Source organism: Psammomys obesus, unplaced genomic scaffold, assembly GCF_907164565.1.
Source record: "Psammomys obesus unplaced genomic scaffold, mPsaObe1.curated_primary_1811, whole genome shotgun sequence".
Classification (NCBI taxonomy): domain Eukaryota; kingdom Metazoa; phylum Chordata; class Mammalia; order Rodentia; family Muridae; genus Psammomys; species Psammomys obesus.
In genome coordinates this window covers 9788734-9808545 of record NW_026585644.1, presented here as the reverse complement: position 1 = coordinate 9808545, position 19812 = coordinate 9788734, and the positions used below count along the sequence as shown (strand labels likewise).

The 19812-nt window shown below is 39.0% G+C and overlaps 1 protein-coding gene across 1 annotated transcript in view; it reads right to left on the bottom strand.

Annotated features, from left to right (window-relative positions):
* Positions 1-19812, bottom strand: part of Hdac9 (histone deacetylase 9) — a 675889-nt gene that overhangs the window by 352094 nt on the left and 303983 nt on the right. Inside the window, exons 7-8 of the mRNA XM_055624368.1 lie at positions 7665-7796; positions 2310-2425 (exon numbers count right to left, since the gene is read on the bottom strand). Of these exons, the coding sequence (XP_055480343.1) occupies positions 2310-2425; positions 7665-7796 (248 nt within the window). The remainder of the gene's footprint in view (positions 1-2309; positions 2426-7664; positions 7797-19812) is intronic.

Genomic DNA, 19812 nt, shown 5'->3' with positions numbered 1-19812 from the left:
AGATAGATAGATAGATAGATAGATAGATAGATAGATAGATAGATAGATAGATAGATAGATGTTTAAAATTAGGGTTAGACATTTAGTAGAAAATTTAGTAGGTCACAAATATCCAGAAGAGGAAGAACCTTCCACTTTTCCATTTTGTTCTCACCAACACTTCTTCCCGGTTTTTATTAGTGACGGGATACATTTAATAACTCCCAAACCTTACTCTTTGTCCTCCCATCTGAAATGTAATCAAATCCCACGTGTTGTCCTTGCTCTCTTACATCCCTTCACTAAACACGCTCAGACGAATATTATAACCCTTCCTGACCCTAACAAAATGTGAGCAACCTCTTAATGACCGCGTCATGGACACCACCTCTCTGAGAATTGTCTGTGCTGTTGAATGCAGTGTCATCTGCTGCTATTTTTCAAGTTCACAAATAGCCTAGGACTGACCAGAACCTGTCAGTCTTTATGTGGTTACTAAGAATCATGTTGATAACTTACTACTTGTGGTCAAATTGTTCTTTTCTTGGAAACCAACTAAAGAGCTATAAAAAACTTGCTCAGTGTGGGGATGTAAACTCAGTACCTGAAAGTCTGACTTCAGAATATTCAATCTCACATCATGTTTTGCAGAGCATAATGAGGTAGTGAGCTTCAAGACAGCCTTCAATGAAGGCGTTAGAGATTAGTGTAGAGGTCTGAATGTTAGCTGTCACATAGCTGAGAGATGGTCCTAAGCAAGAGCCTTTATTCTTTCCTCTCATGGTCTCTGGCAAATAGAGTAGAAGTTTCAGAATCTAGGAAGATGTCCCACTCCAGGGAAGACTGGCATATGCCTCGTGCAGGGGCCTGAAGAGCTGCGCTATGGGGATGTGTTAAGTCAAAAGGCCATGCAAAGCTGTGAGACTTCTGCTGCAACGGTCATAGAGCACTCATAGTTACAGGTTTTCCAGCATGGAGTCTGCCTTTATTGGGATGTGGTGAGACACTTAACAAGGATCTTAGACACTAGCGCTTGGGATCCCACCGTAGCCCTGGGAGAGTCTGGGGTGTTTCAGAGGAGACCCCTTGCTCAGCCCTAGGCTTCCTCATCTACATTTTTTTTGGGGGGGGGGCAGAGGGTGGTTCATGAGAAACCAAAGGTCAAAGACAAGAATGTGAGGCCTTTAAAACATCCATTTCCACTGCATACATTAACCCTAATGATTGTATAACATCTAGCAACTTATATGTGTGCATATGTGTTTGCGCGTGCATGTGAAATGTATGACATTACAGAGCAATGGAATTCTTGTCTGGAGGGCATTTCTGTCAGTAAAGGTGACTGTTTAAAATCAGGGCGTCATATCAGGAGACATTAAAGTGATTCCCTTGTAGATAGAAGTGTTTTGACACAGTACGGATATAGCCATGGCAGGAAACCTAGAAAAACCAACAAATGACAGATTTGTTCCATGCCTCTTAGTCTCAAAGCACTAAGACTCTACAATAAAAATGCAAGTCACAGCTCCATGTGAGAATTAACCACACCAACTCTTCCTCCAAAGAGAATGAATAGGGAGGAGGTAGTATGATGCATAGGAAGAAAAACACGTAGGCCTACAGTCTATGTACAGGCAGTTCAAAATAGTTCCATTAATGGGGCTACCTTAGTGCAGTTTAATACAGAAAGCTCACGACTGTTGCTGACAGTCACTTTCTTAGTATCATTGTGTCATTGATGACAAAAGAAAGAAAATATTTTAAAGCAATCTTCTACACAAAGTCAGTTTCAGTAATGGTGTTCACATTTTTATTCATCTTTATATGTATATCACCAGGTAAAATACTAAATAAATGTTTGCTCAGTGATGTTCTAGTTCCCTTAATCACAATACAGACATTAGTTGTTTTCCATTATTCTTCAGGTCAAATGAGTAAAATCTGCCTTATTAGTACCTACTGTAAAAGGTTTGCTTGAACCTATTTTTCTTTTTTATGGGTCTACTCTCAGAAAAACCACTACCCAGGGATGATTAAAATTTGTTTACCATTGGGTTATATAGATTTAGCATAGCTGAGAACTTATTAATTTTCATTTGCATTTCAGTATTTTTCCAACATAGATTGACTGCAAAACAGCTTTAAATATAATCAAGTTTGTTATAATCCATATATTAAACTATAACCAATATAAAACAGTTCAAAACACATAACAGGAAATACACGGGCTCTATTTATGGATTTATAACGTGTGAAAGGGAGGAAGCCTAGACTCAGATAACTTTGTATCATAGAAACCATTTCCAGAAGTAGATAAAGAAGGGCCTTACCTCTGGGTGAGCGGTGGGAGGCAAAACTGAAGCCTCATTTTCAGTAACATTTCCAGCGGGTCCATTGTTTGGTGAGCTGGGACCTGACCCTGGAGAGCTACTGCTGACTGAGGATTCTGGAAAACATGATGAAATACACATGCATTCATGAGCAACATACGAAGATGGACTCAACTGGCTGCATTATGTAGCACCAGGTATGAAGTCATTGATGAGGAAAAGAAATACAGGAAGGCATAGTCTTTTACTTGCTCTCATGGTATCATAAAAGTATACAGTGACAGAGATAGTAAATTTGTGTATGGGTACAAACAAGCTGTCAACACAAGAGAGTCTCAGGGAAACTGGTCTTAATGCTGAGCTATACACTGCTTTTTAAGAGTATATCTTATTTTAGTAAATGTCAGTCAAATTGTTTGAAAAAAATAAAATAAAAACCTCCACCATTGCATTTATGGCTTTGCAAAGTGCCAGTTGACTTTAATTCTACCACACTGAATTTCTAGGTGATGAAAAACTGTCAAATTTAGTAGTGTAAATATTTAAATATCAATTAACAAGAAATTCCTTGAGGCAAAAGTTTGAAATCAACATAAACTATTTGCTAATCTTCAGATACAAAATTCATATGGACTTCACCATGTAAAGAAAGTAATATATTTAATAAAACATCTAATTAAAAATTTGAAAACTCCAGTTCCTAGAAATATATTTGCAGAAGTCACTGCATTGAATATTGGAAACTTATCCATTGGTTAGGCCTTCCCACCCTCCGCAGTCACTCTGAGTGCTTTCTAAGTATGTCATCTACCCCACATTAACCGTGCTGCTTGGTGGCACGGCCTCACACTCTTCAGAGACCCAGGAATGTACCTCACTCCCACCTGCGCATTTTCTTTCTATGCCATGACTATGCTACCTGCATTCTTCTTAAACTTTTCAAAGCCACAGAATGTCATTCCTTTCCTCTTTCTAGTGGCAGCACATATATTCTCACCCATAATCCTACCCTATGCCATATACTGCTTCCAGATTTGAGTCCATCAGTTCCTCAAAACCCTTATGCCCTCCTAGCCCTCCTAGTTTGAGATTTACCCCTCATCTGGTATTACCTTCTCATCTGAGATTAGCCCCTCATCTGGGATTGCCCTGTTCATCTAGGATTGCTTTCCTCATTTGGGATTTCCCCCCTCATCTGGGATTTCCCCCCTTATCTTGCCCCTCTCTTTTGGGGTTGTCCCTCTCTTTTTGGGATTGCCCCCCTCATCTGGGATTTTCCCGTTCATCTGATAGGATGTAGTAATCCTTGAGTAGTCCTATAGGCCATCCCATTCCTGCATGTCATGGTTTACTTCTTGTCAACTGAAACTTATCCTTCAAACACCACTAAATGTTAATGCTTGTGACAACACCCTCCCAGGCTCCTAACCCTTCTTCTGTCTTCATGACTCCCTCTCTTTCTTCCATCAACCCCTGAATACAGACATACACCTAAGTCGGAGGCTCTATCTCCTCTTGCTCTTTGCTTTGATGTTAAGTGTTATCTTCAGGCACACTACTTTCACATACGCAGTGTTTCTTGCCTTTAACTCTCAAAAATTTTAGTCTGACTTCCTTTGGAAAGTTGGAACTTTTAGAGATTTATTTTACTTTTACTTAGTTGTGTGCAGCATGTTTCTGTGTGTGTCTATGTTTGTGTAAGTCCTTGGAGAAGCTATAAGAGGAGCTCAGGTCCCCTGAAGCTGCAGTTACAGTTACTCCAAATAGTTGTGAGAAACTAAACTCAGGGCCTGTAGAAGAGCAGCAAGCCTGCTTTAACCCCTGAGCCATCTCTCCAAGCCAGAGGGTGGGTACGTTTAAGCCCCACACACATGCGCATAGAACACACCACATTGTAAAATGAATTGTTTCCTTAGAGTCACCCTCACTCTTCTTTCCACCCTAGCCACTGGCCCTTTCATTTCCTTTTTTAACTTATTTCATAGATTCCTGACTGTCTCCATTCCAGTTTCATTTTTTGTTTTCTTCTCTTAAACTACGGTATAAATGCTTGCTTTTTTGGAGTCACTAGAATACAATTTCTTTAAAGTTCTTCACAGGAGAACCCCACAGAGAGTTTTCACTCTATTCCTACACTTGTCCTTTCTGCTCTCAACCAAGTGAAGTCACTCATTGTCTGTACAAACCCACACATCACACTTCTTCACACTCCATTTTTTTTCTCCTCACCCCACTGACCCCACCTGGAAGTTTAGCTGGGCTCATACACCATCTGACCCCATGGATCTGGAGCTCTCCTTGCCACACAGCATTTCCTTGACATCCACCAAAACAACTTTTCACTTTCAGCTTTTCATTCTAAGTATTGCTTTACTTTGAAGTACAGTGCAATTAGAAGAATGAGGAGTTGGTGAATGAATTGTGGTCCTGAGACTTGCTTATTATGGCTTTTGAACAAATTATTGGTAGTATAAAATGCTCTTCACCTTATGCTCACTGCCTTTCTATCCATATATTTTGGTCTCATTTTTTATTAATATGGTCATTCTCAACATTGCCTCTTACAGTGATTCTTGTTTCTTTTTGTATATTTTTCTTTCCTTTAAACAGGGCCACATCATCCATCCCAAGCTGACCCAAACTCATGACCCTCCTTCCCCGTCTCTGCCTGCATTATAGGCTTGCACTACCACAGGCACACAACTTACTTCTTTTTTAAATGCACTTAAAAAATCTTACAGGTGCTGCTTTCCCTGAATCTTATAGTGGGTGCCAGAATGGCTGTGACTTTTCACTAATATTTCATTTCTGTATGTAAAAACCACTATCTTTTATTTTTATTATTATTATTATTATTATTATTATTATTATTGTTATTATTATTTACAACATTTTATTCACTTTGTATCCCGGCTGTGGTCCCTCACTTGTCTCCTCCCAATCCCACCCTCCCTCCCTCTTCTTACCCTAAACCCCTCCCCCAGTCCACTGATAGCAGAGGTCCTCCTCCTATTCTATCTGATCCTACCCTATCATGTCTCATCAGGACTGGCTGCATTGTGTTCCTCTGTGGCCTGGCAAGGCTGCATCCCCCAGGAGGAGGTGATCAGAGAGCCAGCCACTGAGTTCATGCCAGGGACATCCCCATGCTCCCCTTACTAAGGAACTTCACTTAGAGACTGAGTCTATGGGCTACATATGAGCTGGGGTTTTAGGTCCTCTCCATGCATTGTCCTTGGTTGGGTTATCAGTCTCTGCAGGGTTTGTCTTTTCATTTTAAGTTATCTTACTTATTTTATATGATATTCAAAAGAAAGTGTTTTGGTGTGTAGAGACCGCTATGATTTCAGCACAGCCCCTGCTGTACCAGGGTCCTACACCACAAACCGGTTGGGACCTGAGAGAAAGTAGTAAGTGCTATTGTGGATAAACTGGGGGAACCCAAGAGAAGAAATGGGTTTGGATTTGAAGAATAATTAATATTTGGTGAAAGCTGAGCAAATAGAGAAGGGAAGGGTTCACAGCAGGCATGGAGTCGAGTCCATGTATAAAAGACAACTTTTTGGAGGAAGAGAGGAAGAAAATACTAAATTTGAAAATGTGTGAAATGACAATTTGTTTTTACAGATTGACTATGAAGAGGAAAAAAGGGGAAAAAAAGCAGAAATTTCTACCTGTAAAGGGGAGAGAGAAAAAGGCAGGGAAGAAACCAGCAGAAATGATTGTACTAGCCTCCAACTGAACTTCTAAAACATTTGCTGTCAAAATGCAGAGTTCATTCAAACTGGATGGCAGTCCATCGAGAAACAGGAAGGGGACCAGGTGAAGACACCTGAGTCCTGACATTCAGATCCTCCAAATAATTTAGGCTCAGTGGAAAAGCCTAGTTTAAAATAAGCAGTAACAAAAAAATGCTTATGAAAATATCTGTCGTGGCAGCCCACAGGCAGGAACTGTGTACAAGTAGCAACTACAGAAGGCATGAGATGAAAAGGAATGGACTTTTATCCTATCAAATTAAGAAAGAATACCTGGGTTAATTTTTAAACTTTGGATTCAATTACTATAAACTTGTGATTATGTCAATAATGAAAATAAATATTGGTCATTTTTTCAAAATTTTTCATCCCCCAAGGAAAAGGTTTTCAAAATCTGATCACTAATACTTTCCCCCCCCCCCCCCCAAATAATACAAATCCACTGTGATTAGAGAGGAGACTGGGGTCTTTTTTTTTTTTTTAATTACAAACTGAAATCCTCTGTCAAAAATTTAAGCTGCCCTACTGTTTGTACCTGAGTCATTTCACCTCTTTCAGACTCCTCTCTTGACTTTCCTTTCTAAACTTGTTCTGCCTAAAGGAGAGACAGGAAAGCCTTTATTTTAAAGACATATGAAGGGTGAGTTCTGCTCTGGGTGAGCTACCACCAGCTGTATGTGTTAGAATAGTCATACTTCTTCCAGAAAGAGAACGCAGACTCAGACTGCAACCTCTCTCTCCAGGCACAAGGCATTGCTCTAAGCACCTAGGAGACAGCAATCAGTATTTCTGCGTAGCCCTTCAGGCTCCTGTGTCCTCAGGAAACAGTCAGTCGTCAGCATATTGTGGCCAGCCCTTTAGGTTCTTGTATTCTTAGGTACTTCTCTAATTTCAGAACAGGTACAAATGGGACAAGGGGGGTTGTAAGACATCAGGTTTAATTTCCTAACATGTTCACCCCACAACTAACCAGGCAGCTAAAAAAAATATGAACTCTTCCATTTGAGACTAGTGAAAATGACAGTCTTTTCCCCTTCATAAAAAAGCAGTATTTTTCCCCTCCTGCCACGAGTCCCAGGTCACTAGTAAACACATAAAGTCATTTATGAGTTCTGTAAATTTGTTGAAAAGCCAAGGTTTCGCTGTTCCATATAGTTTAATTTTCCCAGATGTATTTCCTACGTTCACGTCTGAGTTGGGGTGGTGGGGTGTGGGGGGGAGGGGGAGGGACGTGCTTTTCTTGAACCTCACTCTGCTCATTTCTGATCAGATTTCATTAAAAGTTATAGTCTATTGGTTGGCATTTCCCAAATGGTCTGTCTGTTTCTAAAAAGAATAGGGCAAGCTTTGGTACTGCTTGCTGCGCCTTGATTGACACACAGCTGTTTTTTTCCCCCTTTCATTTCCTGCACAACACAGCTGGTGCATACACAGCAAGGTCGGCTGAACTGTTTGTGTATTTTCAAATAAGCTGCCTTTCAAGAAATAGCTCTCAAAATAAGTTTTAATAACAAGCAGGCATATTTATTATAAACTTAAAAAATAAGAATTCTATGACCAGCATGTGTTAGTGTGTGACTACCCAGTCCTCAATTACCTGCCACCTCAAACACTCGCTTCTTGAATGAAGTGACAACATTTCCATCCTTCCGCCTGAGTAAGGGGCTGCTTCTCCTCTCTGCCACTTTCTGTTTTAACCTGGACCGCACCTTCAAGTTGGGCTCTGAGGCTGGGAATTGAGACAAAGAAAATAGATAGAAATTAAAAATAAAGAGCCAATTGCTCCTGTATTGTAACTTAAAAAAAAAATAAGAAGAAGAATAAAGCCCATCTTCTCCTGGTCCAATCTTCTCAAATTGAAAACCCAATCATATAAATAAGGTGTTAACCCTAAATTAACCAAGCAGACAAATGTAGTAATCGTTTTATAAAATAAGTTGTCATCATTCTCTTAATAGGAATGTGAAATGGAAACAAAAATAACTTTTCTACTTAACTTTTATCTAGCACAGTCGTAATTGTTAATGGGAGGTTTAATCACTAATTACGGGTAAAGTAAGCCCGAGTAAGATTTATTATACTTCATCGGCTGGCCTCCTAATTCTCTCAAGACTGAAATTCAATTATCCCTAAAACAGTGACTTAACGTGAGGCTGGAGACTCTGCCCCGACTCCCAGCAATACGAAGACACCTCTGCAGAGCATAATTTATGTCTAATTCTGGCTCGTGAAATATTTCTTGGTCGGCATTTTCTAAACTAAAAGTCTGGGAAAGTGCAATAACACAACATGAACCAGTGTCACTGCGAGACACTCTTCCCATGTCTTCAGTCTCCGGTCATGAAAAAGGCGTCTGACCAAGCTAGGATTGAAAGTCTGGGGTTAGGATGTACGTTTGAGAATGCAAGCTCACATTACCCATTTGTTAAAGGAATGGAAGCACTGAGTTCCATCTTGGTACCAGAAGCCAATTACCTATGATGACGGTGGTGGTGGTAGTGTGGACCTGAGACTGTTTCTGACAACTTAACATTGTATCATGTTTTCTATGTTGCAATACTTTCGTAAGTATTTTATCAACACTAACTTTCTTACACATAAAACATGCAAATGGCATAGACTCTAACTCTAATGGCGTAGAATTGGTGGGGGAGTCCAACTACAGAGGGCAGAGAACTTGTCCAAGCTTACAGAGGAAGTGGATGAAGCCAGGTCTGTGTGCAAGCACCCGACCTCTCCTGAACACGCTAAATGCTCCTCTTCTCCTTAGAGCCAGAAATGAGAAGATAGCTTTTGTACACAACATTGCTGGAGTTTCTGCTCTGTGAAGTCTTTACCTTAAAAGAATAGTAGCAGTAGTGCTCAGAGGACACACCCCACTCTAAGATATCAATGTCCGCACTTCTTCACACTCTCGTTCACTTCCTTGCAGCTATCAACTTAAACTGAGAAGTACTGCATCTCTCGAATAGAAAAATAAAGCAGGCTCTTTCATTTTTTTATGGTGCACTTAATACCATGCCTGAAAATGCTGACGCCATAGGAATGAAGGACTGTGAGTTCCCAATCTTTACTATGCTGGTACCCTCTCTGTTTTGTCTATGACCTGCTCAGAGAAACAAAACAAAGCAAACCAAACCAAAACAAACAAACAAAACTGAGGCTTTTTTTCAGACTGAGATCTTTTCAAAACTTTCGATGAAACCTAATGGACTAGACATTAAAAATTGTGGCCCAGAGGGAACCCAACCACTGACTTGTCACTTCATGTGGCGGTGGCTGGGCGACAGAGGATGCTTATTGGCAGTCTCAGAATACGTCCTGCCTTCTCTTCCTCCCTGAGCATCAGGGATCCGCGGCTTAGGTCCTTCACCTTCAGCCATATAAATAGCTTCTCAGCAACTACAATAAGTTCCATGGGCGTTCTCTCTTTTCCCATCCATCCATCCATCACATTGCTGGATTCGAAGACTCGACTCTAATTACTATCTTTATAAGGTGCAGTTAATAGAGAATTGAGTGGAATAATGCCCCGTGTAGAAGAAGGCATTGGTCAGCTCTAAACCGGAGACAAGATGCCCTCCAGCGACATTTGGCAATGCTTGGTCATCAGTGCGGGAAGATGATACCAACACTAGCAAAAGCCATGGGCACCGGCAGTCGTCCCACAAGCATACTGCTCCCTCAATGGCAAGGAGTTAACTAGGCCCAAAGGTCAGTAGTGTAAGAAACCCCAAGAAGGGCAATCAATAAGTGGTAGCTGTCCGTAGCTATACAAGTGTGGGATGTGTAAAGGGACAAGTACAGTGGGAATGGTCAAAATGAATGTGGAAAAGTTCTACAAGACAGGAAAGGTTATTAAAAGCTAAGGAGTACATTAGGTAGCCTTAAAAATTAATTTATCTTTGGAAATTATTTCTTAAATGTTCTTATGCTACCAATATTCATTTCTAAGTTGTTTTTTTTTTATTGACAGGATATAAGTATATATATTTAGAGAGTAGAATATGATGATTTTTGAACCTTTATTTACCAATTGTGTATTTATTCAGAAAGATTCAGTCATCTCTCATCTCATCACACAGTTTCTCTGGGATGAGAGCATTCAGAATTCTCTCTGTCAGCTATTTTGAATTATAAGATACAACACTGTTTATTATAATCACACTTTATGTAGCAGAACACCAATAAATATCTCTGCTACCATGCTGTGACTTTGCACCCATTTTCCCATCCTCTTCTGTCTTTTCTACTAGGTCGATGCTTCAGAATTCACACAAGAGTAATTGTGTAAATACCACTGATATATATATAATATATATATATTATATATGATATGATATATTATATATAATATATTAATATATATAATATGTATATTATATGGTTATATATATATATATATATATATATATATATATATATATATATATGAAGTAAGCCTAGCCAACTTCTATTGGTTGGGGGAGATGTACAGAAGAACATAATTGTCAAGTTTTAAAAGAAGATAGATAGATAGATAGATAGATAGATAGATAGATAGATAGATATAGATATAGATAGTTTTGTAAATCTAGAAAAGACCTGACTTTCCAAAACCCAGAAATCATGGATACATTAGAAACTGCAACATACATATATATTTGAAAACTCTGCAATACAAATGTGATTCTGGCGAAAGCTTCTGTCTGGACTTCAGTAACTTTTAGTCAGCAGAGACTTAAATGTCAGTGGTAAGGATGAGAGGGTAATGACAGACAGCCACCTCACGTAAGTCTTTGCAGAACTCTACACACTTAGTCTGAAGATTTCACAGGCCCTCACAGCACTGCCCAGGATGATTCAAACAACTGGGCAAGAGGATTAATGAGCAACTATTTTGTCTTAGAGTTCCTTTCACTTTCCAAACTCTAATCTCCCCTGGAGATCTCCCTGCTACTCCCTTACTAATCCTCAGAAGTCAGAAGGAGATGGCTAATGCTGGAGAAGAGCTGCTTCTATATGAATGCACTTCATGGCTACTTGTACTAATCACCTTGTCATCTCTAACCCACAGCTATCCTCTACATTTGAATGAATCAATATCAACAGAAGGACTGATTTTTAGCGTGTGTGCCATCTGAACGTGTCCACCTGCTCATATGAAACCTTACATCAAAAATTTTGCACAAGGTCCAGGGTTGGAAAGAAAAGACCATAAGCAGAATGGACCCTGGGGCTTTTTTAAAATTCTCATTTCAAAGAAAAGCAAAAGGCAGCACACACATCTGAATAATGTTTCATGAATGAAAGGTTTTTAAAATCTTTATTCTCCTACTCATCTCGATGGTGCAGAATGTAATTAGGGAGGATGTGAATGAGAATCAAATCAGGAGATCAGTGCTAAGCTGAGTGCTAGAAGTATAGTTTAACGAGTAAGAAACCCCAGGCAAAGCTACATGGCCCGGGCTGGGAAACACTGGGAAACTGGTGTGTGACAGGTTGTTTAAAAATGAGCCAGGGAAAATCAGGATTTGCATGTGTACATATGCATACAGACCCATATGGGATCTGTGAAGTGTGCAGGCCTCTGAAACAGGCAGACCAGAATCAAACTAATGCTAGCACTTACATGTGCTAAATACAATCACGCGAGAGTAGATCTGACAGAAATATTTAATAATGTATGAAAGAACAGTAACATTACTGTTCATTGCACAATGGGGCAAAAGACTGAGAGGTAGTTCTCTCTGAATGTCCCATGTGGCCCATATAAGGGTAAGGAAACTATACTAAAATAAAACAACCAGCTCAGTGTGGTGGCACACACCTGTAATCCCAGCACTCTGGAAGGCAGAGGCAGGCAGATCTCTGTAAGTTCGAGGCCAGTCTGGTCTACAAAGCAAGTCCAGGAAAACCAAGGCTACACAGAGAAACCCTGTCTCAAAAAGTAAGTAAGTAAAGAAATAAAGCAACAACAAAAACTCCACACAACCGATACAATAAAAACATAAGAAGAGGGATGCAGGCCCACCACTGGTAGACTCAGGATCTCAGTGCAACATTGCCTATCCTAACAATAAAAGCAACAGTTATTTTCTAGACTTTCATCATCAATATGTTTTTATTAGTAACTGACCACATTTTTCCTTTGTTTTTTTGCAAAGTCTAAATTATACTCATTGTTTTTTCTGAAATGTATCACTATCAGTTGAAAATGGGTACCTACTGTGTACATTTTGTCTTAGGTTTAAAAAGTTAAACTCTTATTTTGTGTGTATAGGCATTTTGCCTGCATGTTTACCTGTGCACCACCATGAATCCCTCACGGGGAGGTCAGAAGAGGAAACCAGACCCTTGGAACTAGAGTTTTTGATGATTGTGTTCAACCATGTAGAAACTGGGAGTCGAATCAGGGTCATCTGGAAGAGCAGCCAGCACTCTTACCTGGTGAACCAGCTCCCAGCCCCACAGTTAATGTTTAATCCTTGGTTATAAATGTTCTTTACACTAACAATTTTGTCATAAATGTTCAATATCACACATCATGGAATGTAGAAAATATTCATTATGAATTATCACAAGAAAAAGGGGGTTACTGGGGCAAAAAAAACATCATTTATGCAAATAATAACTTAAATAAATAATTTCAGAATATTGATTGGGATGATTATTAATCAAGAATTAAGCACTAGATTACTAAGTATTTCATTATACTAACAAGTCTTGGATTGGGCATTTTAAGGAGTTAGGGCACCTGGCATGAACGTTTAGTTCTATGATGATAGGAGAAGCTCAATCCTCTTGTGCAAGTCCAGATCCTCTCTGTGGCATTATCATTCTTCCCCGGTATCCTGGGCATCTGTCAGATCAGGCCCATCACTTCACTGTTCTGAGTTTGTCCTGCTCTTCTCTACCTATACACTGTCTTAGAAAATGATGCTTCTAGCACTTTGTTACCTGAAAGGGGCCAGGCCGGCACCAGTTCAGCCTGTGTCCTCTGTAGAGATTGTGCCTCCTGAGGTAGCTCCTATTCACATCACTTTTCTCGCTTATGCTCATTTTGTAAATGTCTCATCAATATATACAGCCAGCATGAAAGACACTGCAGAGGCCCAGCATATTCTCCAACCCCGTGAATCAAATGGCCCACTCTTGTAATATTTCCAGTGCTCAGGAGTCACAGGAAGGAGGACAAAGAGCTTCAGATCAGCCTAAGGCTACATGGAAAGACCATGACTGAAAAAACACTGCAACTTACTCTAACGAAAAGTTCCAAGCCTGGCATGGAGGCACATGCTTTTAATCCCAGCACTCAGGGAGGCAGAGGGAGAGGCAGATTGCTGTGAGTTGGAGGCCACCTGATCTACAAAGCAAGTCCAGGACAACCAAGGGTACACAGAGAAAACCTGTCTAAGAAAGAAAAAGAAAGAAAGAAAGAAAGAAAGAAAGAAAGAAAGAAAGAAAGAAAGAAAGAAAGAAAGAAAGAAAGAAAGAAAAGAAAGGGTTCCATAATTAGAGAAGCATTATGAATCTTTGAAAGCAGTATTCAGTATGAGTATTACAACTTGAAACTCTTGGCTTGCATAATATGAATCTTTAATCTTATGAGTCAGTTTCTAAATTATTATATTATTTTTAATTATAGCCATTTAAAAATATGAGATTCATATATAAAATTCTTTAAAAGTCACTTGGGGAAAGTCTGATTTCAATAACTACCCACATTTGTGGTAATATGTGAGAGCCATTTCCTACAGAGTTCCTCTTTGAGAAATTTCAAAGCACAAGTATTTCTGTTCTCTTATTGCAAATATGCTAAAAATGTCTGCTTTTTAAAAGAGAATTATTCTTTTATGAAATCTGTTGGTAAACCTTACTCATAAACACAATTTATGGTGAATCTTCTGAAGTGTTCATTATATATTATTTATTAGTTTCTTTTGATTACAAAAATCATACATGTTTTGGATGTTGACAACAGCTCCCCTTGGGAAGGCAGTTTTGCCAGGCCACAAGGGAAGATGATGCAGCCAGTACTGATGAGGCCTGATAGGCTAGAGTCAGAGGGAAGGGGAGGAGGACCTCCCCTATCAGTGGACTAGGGGAAGGGGAATAGGAAGACAAAGAGGAAAGGAGGGCAGGATTGGGAGGGGACAAGGGAGGGAGTCACAGCTGGGATACATGTTGAATAAATTGTAATAAATAAGTAAATAATCAATCAATCATACTCTAATAACACATCTCTTTTGTGTTTTACATGTGAAAATGATAATCAAATTATGAATATGATTGTTTTCATATAATAATATATTCTGTGTCCTGTCTCAGGAACTTACATATTCTTTAAACACTTCCATTTACTTTGCTTTTCACTTAAAATCTGACATAGGTAGCTGCCTGTGCCCCTCATATAAAACCATAGAGGAGCCCAGCATGGTGGTGCAAGTCTCTCATCCCAGCACTTGGGATCTCTGTGAGCCAGCCTGGTCTACAAAAGGAGTCCAAGACAGCAGGGCCACACAGAGAAACCGTGTCTCAAAAACAAACAAACAAATAAATAACACAACAACAACAACAACAGAAGATGATAGAGGATTTGCCTACAACTTAGATTACTCATAATGGCTTACAAAACGTGAATGATGCAGTGATGCTTGTTATACTGTGTTATGTAAAGAAGATGTAAAGAAAAAAACAAGCCTTCCTGCTTTCTTTCAATTTTATGTCCTTTCTTTTCATGAATAGCTATTATATGCGTATATGTATATACATCTACATATATATTTCTAAATATAATCTTTTCAGGTTGGAAAGTCTACACATTCAGTAGAAAGGCAGTTGGATGAATCTGTAGAATCCAAGCATACAGATATCTGCCTGAATGTTGTATGCCATAGTAAAGGGTGAAATGAAGATAAAGATGGATTTAATGTTGCTAGGAGTTTTCCTGGCTTCAGATGGACCCACAGGTGTCACACAGTTTTCCTCTACAACTATGAAAGAGAACCAATGCGTGTCAGATCAGGCTGCTTGAGACTGGTCACTTTTGGCTCTGAAGGTGACCTCTAGGTCAGCGGCTGCTGGCAGCACTCAGAAGTTTGAAGATGCAGGGTAGGTTGTCCACCTGGAGACTCCGCACAGCCCTGCTGACACGTGATGTTAGCTGAGGGAGACCCGTGCCACAGTCTGACGTACAGAACTGTTAGATAATAGACGTGCTTGCTCTCCTGCCGCTGCCAACCTGTTACAGCAGCCACTGGGAACCGATCACGCTGACTCACGCATTCCAAGAGGGACACCAAGATAGAAGCCTGGTCATTGGAGAAAACTGGCTCTGGGTAGGTATGGTTTTACTGTGCTGTGTATTTATTGTCTTATTTTTAAGTAATAAAGTAGGATAGTAAAAAGAATTATTAATGATATATCCGAATGCTTAGCAAAAGGATAACAATTTTCTTAAAATTACTACTTACCATTTGATAATCTTTAATTTTATACAAAAAGCAAATATTTTATTAGTATGCTTGCTTAGCCACAAATAATACAAAAAAGGCAAAAAAAAAGGTGTATTTTTTTTTAATCATTCTATGGGTTTCCTATTGGGTATAAATTAAGAATATTTTATTCTAACCTTAAAATACTAGTAACATTTGTAAAATAATTAAATAACCATGACAAGCAAACAATGTCCGAAATTTGACTGGGGATATTTTATCTTTTCCTTTTAAATTCCACCTGAAATATTAAATTATTAAGCCAAATACTCTATCATGATGCATTCTTTTAAGAATAATCTCCCCTTTTGGTTCAATGTAAATAAAAAGGAGGGAACCTTAACCTCTAATTATTTTTAAATGTAGTCAGTTTAAATTAATTTTGCTCTTATATAAGATCTTTACGATATGTGATGCAATTCCAGTCTCTTACAACTTAATAAGCTAAATATAAAATATGACCTTCCATCTGGTAAATCAATTTAACAGGCACAGTTGTGCCTCACGGTAACTCAATAAGACACTCAGGAAATCATTGAAGTGATATTTCTTTTGCTTCAGAAGGGAATTATGTAGAGTTTCAGCATGCTTTGCCATTCTAAAGTGAAAACCGACAGGAGGGCACCACTCTTCGTCACCGGAGTTTTCTATGAGAAGCTCAACAGCAAAGACGATAGCCTGTGCTATCACCCACCAAGCAAGCCATAGTGCTGACATGGCTTTCACCAGATCACATTATCTGACAGTTAAAACTTAATTAGAGATGTAGTTTGAACAGATTTTTGCCGAGTTTATACACTGCAGGGGCTCAAAGAACAATGTTGTTTTTGTTTTTGTTTTAACAGTTCTTCTGTTTCAGATGGTTTAAATGCTATGCTTTTCTTAGCATTAGGAAAAAAGGGGAATGTGGCTGAAAAATCCTATTTTGTTGGCTTTAATTAGATTCACTATTTCTTCATGAGTAATAAACATCAGACAAAAGGAAGAATGACCTACCCCTCTCATCAAATGTCTATTGAGCATTTGTTCTATGCAAAATTTATGCTGGGATTATGAAAGGAAAAACAAAGACTGAGAAAGATGATGAGTTCTTAAAGGAAAAAAAAAAACAATAATAACAGGTGTAAGAAAAGCTATCAAGCTGGACAACAGGAGAGGGCAAGTCCAGTCGTCAGGCATGTATGGTTGAAGCAGTAGCAGTAAGAGAATAAAATCTGGAGGACAGAGTGTTGGGGGCCAAGATGGGGACAAGCTACTTCAAAATTGTTAAGGATAAACATCTCAGAAAGATTATTCTGGGCTCCACAAAAGGTATGAAGTTTAAAACTGTGGATAGTAGCTTGGTGTTTAATATTGGCTAATAAGCTTGAGACCCTGAGTTCTACTATAACTCAGATAACAAACTTACCAAAAAATTGTCTGTAGCATCTACAGTTGTGGGTTCAGATCTCAGATTATGATTTAAAGGGAAAGAAGTCGAGACTGTCTTAATCAGTCTTCAATTTTAATTGTAGAAGCTAGGCTAGGTCACCAACAGAAACACAAACAGATATTAACTATTAAATACCAAGGAAAGCTCAGAGAACACCCCTGAACATGTAGTAGAGGGCTTGCAAGAGTAAAAAACAAGCAGTGTCTATAGACACTCATGAACCAACAGCAGTGTGGTTACCTGCTTAAGACTTGCTCAACATCAAGCCAGACAACATTCCAGAACGAATGAAGGAGGGGCATGAGGCCCCACCTCAGCCACTGAGAAACTGGCAGTGGGTGTGGTATAAGAGGAGGGAGAGCTTTGTTGTTGTTTTAGTGTGGCTTCTGGTAAGCTGAGCATGCTCCGGGGCCGTTCCTACACCCATGGGCCTGGGTAAGGAGTGAAAAATGACACGAAGTTAGGAGGGAATATGTTGGGGATCAGGAGGAGTTGTAGGAAGGACCAGGGGTGAATATGATCAAAATACATTGAATAGATTTATGAAATTCTCATATAAATAAAGATGATCAGAAAAATTACAGAAATGTCAGGAATGGCTGAATTGCAGGCACCTCCTGTTTCACAGGCTTCTGTGGTGAGAGATGACATCAATGAAGACAAAGAGAGCAGGCATAAATACAGCCTGGAAGGCAGACAGACAAGGTCAGTGAGGTTAGAGCCTGAGATAAAGAATCAGAAGTAGATAAAGCCAAAAACAAATAATGACAGAAATCCACAAAACCGAAACCTTGTGATTCAGAGATGCTGAAGGTTCTGGGAGTCCTTTTAGAATACTGCTCTGGGTCTGCATTTGACAACACCATCAACTAGCAAAGGGACTACTTTGGAACAATGCTGAATAAATATTGCTGAATGCATTCATGCAGTCAGTGGTGGAACAACTCCACGTTTGATACCAGAAGCAAAAAGACAAAAGTTACAATCTCCATGGGAGGGTTTTGAAGTATTATTAAAGGAATATGTCAACAGAAGGCTTGGGAGATGCTCACGTTTACTATTATTTCTCCAACAAGGCTAAACAATAATTTCTAAGCGGTATGGAGTCTTGACCTGCAACATGGGAAAAGTTCAAACTCACAAGCTCACTCGCCATACAAACGTCCTGAATTTTGTTTTCTGAATTCTGATATTTATATATCAGAGACAGAGGGACAGAGAAGCTTGAGACCTAACAAGCAGTCATAGTGTTTCCAAATGCAGCACATCACTTTCCCTTACTGCACTGGGTATTTTCCTATGACCTCATAAAATTCATCACTTGGATGTTCTTAGGGGGATCCCTGAACTATACAACTGACTCTATGTACTTTAAAGCAAACGTCAGGTTTATAATGCTACCATGGCACCCTAGCACTTGTGGCACTTTCTATCTCTTCTAGCACAGGTTTTCATCACTGAACCCTATATTGTATTTTCTTTCCTAATTTGGATACCTGCAAGTTGGCTTCTTTGTGAAGACCATCCCTAATCTCTTTCTCTTCTAGGAAGCTCATAAAATCATTTTGTGTTTCTGCAATACATAGTCATATATTTTCTTCAAGAAAGCAAATAGTATTCTATTAATAAATCTGAAGAGAAGTCACTTCCATGCATACGTAGGTAACTATAATTGAAATATAATTATCAGTCTTTTTTTTTTAAGATTTTAAATAACATTTTTTTTAAATTTGTTTATTTTTTTCACTTTACATCCCAATCACAGCCCCCTCCCTCTACTCTTCCTGATCCTACTCTTCCACCCTCTTCTCCCTTTTCTCCTCCCCTTCTCCTAAGAAAAGGGAGCCACCTTCCCTACCAACCCATGCTGGCACATCAAGACATCAGTACTAAACACATCCTCTTCCACTGAGGCCAGATAAGGTCATCCAGCTAGGGGAAAGTGCTCCAAAAGCAGGCAATGAAGTCCGTGTTTGAAACAGCCTCTGCTCCACTTGCTAGGGAACCTACATGAAAACCAAGCTGCCCATCAATTACACATGTGCTGGGGCCTTGGTCCAGTTCATGCATGCTCTTTGATTGCTGCTTCAGTATCTTTAAGCCCCCAGTGGGCCTAGGTTAGTTGACACTGCTGATCTTCCCCCAATTCTTCCACATACCGTATGATATATTAAGAATATACATAGGTTTTCTCTAATACAATCATGCCCAAATGAATAAAACTGGAATAGAATTGTTATGCTACTGAGTTTTTAAAATATTTTATTAAGCACAACACATGAAACAGTTGTAATATTATGAACAATAATTTTTTTATTTAGAAGGTATACAATGTAAAAAAATAACACTTTTAAAATATGCATTTTAAACTCAGAGATTTCTTTGGGAAAAGAGGCTAGGAGTATACAGTTGGAGTGTGTATACTTCAAATTTATTAATCTATGTTTTAGAAAAAAGAAAACTGTTGTCCCCAGACATTCAAATGAGAACTAAAATAGTCGTGGTATTATAGCCCTTTAGTGAACTCTCTGCTGCCATCAGAACCATCATTTCCTAATTTACTAAAATCTAGGAATGAATGTTTAAGTGTTTTCTTTCTTTACTAATTTCCCATTATTTGTTTTTTTCAATTTTTTTTTAATATAGAGTCTTGTTAGACAAGCCAGGCTGGCCTCAAAATCACTATCATCCTGCCTCAGCCTTCAGAGGATTATGGACATAACACACCACAACCAGCTTGGCTCTTCTATTTTTTTTTTTTTTTTTACTGCCTTTTATGTAGGTGTGTTATTTCTTTCTTTCTTTCTTTCTTTCTTTCTTTCTTTCTTTCTTTCTTT